Source organism: Haplochromis burtoni, unplaced genomic scaffold, assembly GCF_018398535.1.
Source record: "Haplochromis burtoni strain Fernald_Lab_line unplaced genomic scaffold, NCSU_Asbu1 Contig_72, whole genome shotgun sequence".
NCBI classification, from domain to species: domain Eukaryota; kingdom Metazoa; phylum Chordata; class Actinopteri; order Cichliformes; family Cichlidae; genus Haplochromis; species Haplochromis burtoni.
In genome coordinates this window covers 28,043-35,752 of record NW_024582433.1, presented here as the reverse complement: position 1 = coordinate 35,752, position 7,710 = coordinate 28,043, and the positions used below count along the sequence as shown (strand labels likewise).

The window sequence follows — 7,710 nt, the reverse complement described above, 5'->3', positions numbered from 1 at the left end:
GGCCCTTATGTAGATTCACTTCAGTGATCACCTATTTTTTCCACATTGGTAGCTATACAAAAAGGTTGGGACACCATTAAATGTAAATAAAAGAAGAATGGACAATAAATGATTATTTACATTTCATAAACCAGTATTTTCTTCACAAAACAGAAAAGATATAAAATGTACCACTGAGAAAATGTAACAGTAAAGGTCATATACTAGTTAGGTTTGAATTTGATGGCCATATATCAGCAGAACTTTATGAAAAAGCAAAAAACTGTATACAAATTGTTGATTAAAAATCTCATTATTTATAGCAAGTATAGTACATGTGGAGTTGGCAGTTTGTAAATCTGGGAAGGCGCCATCAGTACTGAAAGGTATATACAGGTTTTAGAGCATCACATGTTCCCAGACATCTTGTTCAGGGAAGGTCTTGCGTATTTCAGAAAGACAGTGCTAAACCACGTATTCCATCTATTGGCTTTATGGCTCGGCTTCGTAGGACAAGAACTTGGGTGCTGGGTGTCTGCCTGCAAACCAGACCTTTCACCAACTGAAACCAATTGAAACATCATGAAACAAAAAAATATGACAAAGACAACCCGGGACTATCAGACAAGAATGAGACAACGTTCCTTTCTCAAAACTCCAGCAACTGGTCTCCAGACCTTTAAAAGACGACGAGATGCTACACAGTGGTAAATTTGGTTGTGTCACAACATTTGTGATGGCATTAAATTCAAACTTGAAACTTAAAAATGTTACATATTCTCAGTTTAAATATGTCATTCATTTTCTGTGTTCTCCTTTGAGTAAAATACAGATTCATAAGATTCATCACTGCATTCTGATATTCATTTACATCCCAACTTTTTTTGGAATTGGCGTCTTTAAACACCATCATTAGTTTGCATGCCATACCTAAGCCCCGGGCGCTGCATTGGTGGCTGCCCACTGCTTCACTGGGTGAATGGGTTAAATGCAGAGGAACTATTTCCCTACGGGGACTAACATGCACACTTTACACCTTTACATACCTGACAAGTGTCTTAAGACAATGTTGGGCCATTACACATTTCCAGAAAAGACACTGACAATGGTTTTAGAAGTCTGTGTTATTCTACTGGATGACTGGAATTTGGCATTTTAAATGACTGAGAGTGCTTCTAAGCAGTCAGAACATATGACCAACATCATTTTCATAGTCACTGAACCTTTCAGTAACACCTGGTGTCTTATGAAGGGAGCCATTGTCATCCTAGAAGAGACCACTCCTACCAGAATAGAAACTAAACTATTTTCTATGCAGCGTCACCGTGTCAGAGTAACTTCACCGCCATTTTCATGCAAGATTAAACGTACTTAAAGTGTCATTTTTTTAGACTTTGATATTAATGACCATAATATTCTTTCATATCAAACTCCTGATAGAAAATCAATACACATATGCCCGTCTAGAAAATGCACTGTTAAATGTTGTCAGATGAATAATGCTATTTGGATGGTCACATATCTTCTATGTGAACTGTTTTTCATAGCTCACATTCTTCAGAGTGACATAATATAGGAATCTTTTAACTGCCATATTAATCATCTCTTGGTAGTCTTGTAATGTTGCTATGGCACAAACAGTCTTATCAGCAAGGATCAAAACTGTCAATCAAATCGTAGCACATAATTGGAGATTGTAAAGCTTCTCACCAAGTGTCAGTTATGCACACTGGGTTTGAAGCATTTCAGAAAACAGCAACATAAAAGTACTAATCGGGTTATGTACTGTAGTATTCTTAAGAGTTTTTATACAAACCAATATAATGCACCCTGTACACTATAAATAATGTATTTAAGCACAGAGTATTTCAAATACTCTGTCACTCAACAAGATAAGCAATAAGCAGCATATGAAAATGAAGCCATAAACAAAATACTGCAGTAATGTAATATTTGCAAAGGGAAGGCTTTTGTTGTTTATTGAGTGCATTTACGTATACTCTGAAATGGCAATGTTTGATGTTTCATTGCGCATCCATTACCCGCACTAGATTACATACAGCTGCAGGACGGGTTATTTTCAGACAGTTTTCCCACGATTAAAGCACAGAGGCTCCTTTCTCCTTTGATGTGGTGATGGAATGACAGTACAAGCAAACCAGGCTTAAGTTTTCTGTCAACAAATTTTATAGTTTGGAAAGTGTGCGTGCTTGCTTTGGCTCTCTTTGTTTATGTGACAGTAAAGTCGCTCTTCACTGGATTCGTATACACTGTTAGATTCACCACTTCATCTCATTCAGACAAAAGACTCGCCAATAAAAATAGTACAGAGTTTCACTATTGCTAATTTTAATCCCTCCTCTTTTTCCCTACTGTATCACAAACTGGATGCAAAAATATCTGCTGATATCTAATATATTTACCAATATCTTGATCATTACAATAAATGTACTTATCTACATTAAATTGTATTGTATATTTTAAATGCAATTCTCTGTTTTCAATAAGTACATTGAGATATTTACAACAATTCAAACTGATTTTAATGCTGTTCCTACACGTCTATATTAGCATAGTAGTTTCATAAAACCTGGGATTCTATTCTTTCCCTGGTCAACTCCATTCCTCTTCCAGAAGATTAACTGAATGGCTCCCATTAAGATAAACAGCAAATTTGACTGTTCAGTCAGGAAACTGATAGAGGCCACTTTTTCTCACTGATGTGGCGATATGGTTGCCAAGCATTTGGCAGAAAATCCACATTTTTCTCTATTTATAAGTTTATTCCTACCTAAACATCAGTACATTTCTACTCCAAATGTGTGTTTATGGGCAAACAAGCCTGAGTTAGGCTTGTTTGCTCTCAGCTATGAGAACAGAGGATGATTAACATGTGTTGTGCAGGGAAATGTGTCTATAGTGTGTCCGTCCTGCCTCAGCATGCATTCTGACTGATAACCTATTAGAAATGAAGAAGTATATGGAGGGAAAAAAGAAAGAAAATAGTTGCTCAATGTCAAGAAAATTGAAGTTTTCAAAGATTAATGGACTCTTTTTGAACTACGTGAAAGCTGCTTTTTAAGTGATTTTTAAGCATTTCTTTTTCACTGTCATGCGTTTTGCCATGTGTGGAATGGAAACTATCAGTTTGTGGATCATATTGTTTTCATCTGTTTCTTTTGTTAGCTTATGAGACAAATCAATAAAAATATTGGTAAAAAAGCAAACAAAACAAACACTAACACCACACTTTTATATCCTCGTGGGTCTCAGAATTTTATACTTTCCTAATGAAATTAGTGGAAAAACAGTTGATGAACTCAGCATGATCAGATACAAAGCTGGATGCCTCCTGCAGATTTGGTGCCACACGTTACACCAGCCAGAAAAAAAACAAAAAACAAAAAAAAACAAAAACACATCTGTAGACTATTGGTTACAAACTTTTCTGTAATGAACCAGCCATAAAACAATACTTTTTTTATTACTGATTATTATTTATTTAGGTATATTATTTTATGTTTATACCAATGCATTCAAGGCCAAGTTAGTCTATAAAATGATTTATTATATGCTATAGTTGACTCTAAATAAGGCTTTTGCATGATTAAAATAAAAAATATAATAAAATATTATGCCAATAAAACCAGTTTCCACTGACTTTACTGCAGCTCAATGCAAAAACACTGAACTGTTTTAATTAGCACAGCAAGACTTCATCTGCTTTAAATTATAAAAATGTCTAATTAAATAAAGAACAAATAAAGTAAAGTTCTAAAAATCAAGCTTCTTCTTGCAGTTGTCAGCCTTTCTGTCCTACAAAAAGTACCTTAAAATATTTACTATAACTTTTGTCAAAATACTTTTAATTTGCTTCAATACACACAAGTACGAAAAATCACTTCATAGTGCTTTTGAAGCTGTGTTAAACCAGCTATAACAGCATATTAATAAAAATCTAAATGCTGACAGGAGTCCCAGGGATGTCTGTCTAGTCACATAAGTAAGTGAAAGTCATAGGTTGTCCTGAAGAAGTCCCAAGATGTGTGAGTGATGTGATTTTCATGTAGTTACCTCTGTAGAGTGAGGCTGAGATTGCCTGTGCAGGCCTTAATCTTGTTCTGGGCCTCGAGGTGATTCATGCTGTCTGTGGAAATCCCATTAATTGACAGAATGATGTCTCCAACACTCATCTTGGCTTTGGTGGCCTTGCCTCCATCAGTCAGCTGCAAAGACGCAAAAAAAAAAAAAATACCAGTAAGAAAAGTATGATCATTATGCACTCAAATTAATGCTATTCACATAGCATTTAAGTTTAAACAACTCTGCCTCTGTGTAGTTTAAGGAGCGAAAGAATGTTAACCAGTAATTATGATGCATGTATACTGTGCTCATTTTTCCCCTTGTAATCACTAACTATTGTGAATTCCTTTCCACTTCCTGTCTTATGTAACCGTTGTCAGATAAGATAGTCATCTTATTCTCCTCACAGCATCAACATCACAACATCAGCGAGAGGACTCTAAATCTACCCAAAACCATCTGCCCATAAAAAAGCCAAAACTTTCCCACAAAGATGACTCACATGACAAATGACAAATGACCACAAATCAAAACCATATGGTTTGAAAATTTTCATTTTAATCATTAAAAAAAAAAAAAAATAAGAGTCCTCGCCTGGTCAGGCAGGGACTTCCAGAAGAATTCCTGGAGCCCCTCCAGGCTTTTTTCCTCCCTTTTGCGTAATTTGTTATTGTGATGGTAAAAGGTGCTGATGCACAGATTGTGTTCTCTCTTGTAGAAGTTAATTTTATTTGGTTCCACTTCTTGGCTTGATTCAACCTTCCATTCATTAAAATTGTGGGTGCATCACACAATCCGCGTGTTTACCTGCTGTGTAACACAGCTACTGCCGTTTATGTAGTATCCACTTATTTTTATTTAAATTGAGTTTTATTAGGTTTTCTATCCCTTGCTATCATGCTGGACTTTTTTGGAATCAACATTGAAAAAACAAAACAAAAAAACATGATGATGACATGACTGGTGCGGTGACTGATCAGTGATTAGAAGGGCGAGTACACTTCATCAATCACTCAGCACACTCTTAACACACTCAAAACCTGTACAGCCATGTTTAGGCAGAAAAGGGATTCTGCGTACTCATCCTGTGCTGGCCTTGTTAATGTCCCTTAATGTTGTGAAAGAGCAAAACTCAGAAAGTGTCAGCACATGCAAGCGAAGAGGGTGTGAAGCCTGAGGAAGGGATTTTGTCGATCGATTCAGTGGATTATTGAATGAAATGTACCAGCTTTGTACATAAAACTCTGTATTAACCTATAAAATTGACATGTATCCAAATGCACGTGTTTTTCATCTCTCAACATCAAGTTATCTTTTAAGTTAATCATTTTAAAGCTGATTTAAAAGGGGAAAAGACAAACAAGGTGTTTACTTTCACCACTGCTAGATAATACCTTTAGGTTATCAGTAACACTAAAAGCAGCCAGTTGAACGTAATGAAAGTGCCATTGTGTGAGCTCTCATAGTAACAAAAGAAGGGGGAAACAGTGGGAAAGAGGGGGGCAGAAAGAATGAGGAAATGACAACAGTGGTTTGAATTGACCGACACATTTCTCTGGAGCTGTGCATTCCTCATGTTTCCCACTAGTTCAATAGCAGGAAGTGTCAAATGCCCAGCTTAGATGGATCTACCCATACCAGCATCCAGGAAAAACTATAGCGCTGTCACATGCTAAGTACGACTAACAAAAGGCAGAGCGCTCACTACACTAGCCACAACACAATCATAGCTTCAACTGACTCAGTGTATGACACAGACCAGACTACGTAAATGATGGCAGGTGTGCCTCTGAGTCTCCCGTGACACATTTACTTTCAGCAAAGTAACTTGTAGCTCTTCGGGGCAATAAAAGTGATGTAAGCACTGTTCAGAGATTACTGACATCTGCCAGCTATGTCTAAATCTGCTGCACAGCTCCGGAGGCCAACAGCAAAGAGCTGCTGAGGGGTTGTGAATGCACACATCCGTGAGACATTGCTCTCCACTAAACAGAGTCTCTTTTTTCCTGTGCCTGTGAGTGTCAGGCAGAGAGAAAGGGTGGAAAACAAGATCAGAAGTTCTCTCCTTGTAAGGATGCGATTGCTACTGCTCTTTACATGGAAAGCTCTCAGAAATGCAGCACCTCAAGACAAGAAGAAACAGGCTCTTGTAATATTCTGAGAAAAAGAAATGCGTTGTTGGATGGGCTTTAGTCTGTAGAGAGCAGAGAGATAACCTTCACTCAAACACCGTCTTTCCCATGTGGCCACGAAACAAATAGGCGTCACAGTAAGAATCCCTGGCATGTGTGGTCTATAAATATAAATGGAGAGGCCTGAGATACTCGTGATGGAACGGAGATAAGTAATGAACAGGAACTTTGGCTGTGCTTCTCCAGTTCTCTCAAAAGATCAACATGTTTTAGCAAAGTGTTACGCCAAATCCAATTATCTAGGCCATATTACATAATGTGTGGAATCAAAAACCTCTTTTCAAATGTTGCTATAAAATCATCCAAAAGGGTTTCACACAGCATAACTTGGAGTAAAAAAAATCTGAAAAATTTGGTGCTTTCCAAATTAATGACATCTTTTTCCAACTTTGTTTACATGAATGGGATTCCAGCCACATAATGGTGTGACTGTGGCGCTACAGCGGTCCTCCCACACTGGTGATTTTACTGCTGTGGAGTTACTGATAATAACTGGTTGTTCTACACTACAACTAAACATGTATTAACTCCAGCACTACTACATCCTGCCTGCAGTTAAATTCACCAATACATGGCAGATTTGTGCAGGGATCGCCAAATTCATTCCTGGTACAAAAAGCATTTTAAGAACTCTATATTCAAACAAACCAAAACCAAAAAAAGGACACCTACGAAACCTCACAAGTGGAACAGAAGTCAAGGAAAAGTAACACTGTTTCCAAAATGTCCATTGCTTCCATGTGTCTTCATCTATTGTAAAGTCATAATCAAATAGAGACACAAAGAAAAAAGGGAAAAAGTTTCTTTTAAAAGATTGTGAACAATTAAATGTGCACTCAATTAATGTATCCTTAATATAGTGATATGCAAACAAAGACGAAGAAAACACATTTATAAGATTTATTTTGGTGGGGAAAAAAAAAAAAAAAAAAAAAAAGAGATTCTGTTTTTACAGCTAAATTTATGACACATGCGTTCCCTCTCTGGAGTCTGTTGGTGCCAAATGTCTTAATACTCTTGGATTCTTTACTAAACTCAATGCTGTATTTTTATACCACTGATTTATGATTTCATTGTTACACCACCTTTTTTTTTTTTTCTCTTAAGTTCAGGCAAAACTCTTCCTAGAAGAAGAGGAAGGCACTTCTTCTGTCAATAATAAATTGAATAAACTGGGTGTGTTTATGATAATACAACGCATTTAAGATCACACTCCAATTTTATGGGGTTAGCAATCATCCCCCTGGCTGGTCAGTGTCTAGTTTCCTGGCTTTAAGGAAATTATGGAGTAAGGAAGAAGGTTGCGGTCATTTTTCATCTGGGAAGTCATGTTGGAGGAAGTGTCTTGTGGTAAGAGCTGGCAGGCTTGCGAGATGAATGTCACGTCTGTATAGGATAGTGTAAGATAGAGTACCTTATATGGAAAAGACCGAGACCTAAAATTATACCATCACAA

At 36.9% G+C, this 7,710-nt stretch overlaps 1 protein-coding gene across 2 annotated transcripts in view; it reads right to left on the bottom strand.

The window, feature by feature from the left end:
• Nucleotides 1–7,710, bottom strand: part of pdlim5b (PDZ and LIM domain 5b) — a 34,669-nt gene that overhangs the window by 16,386 nt on the left and 10,573 nt on the right. For both annotated transcript variants that reach the window (XM_042221676.1, XM_042221675.1), the window contains exon 3: nt 4,054–4,208. In XM_042221676.1, coding sequence (XP_042077610.1) covers nt 4,054–4,208 — 155 coding nt within the window. The remainder of the gene's footprint in view (nt 1–4,053; nt 4,209–7,710) is intronic.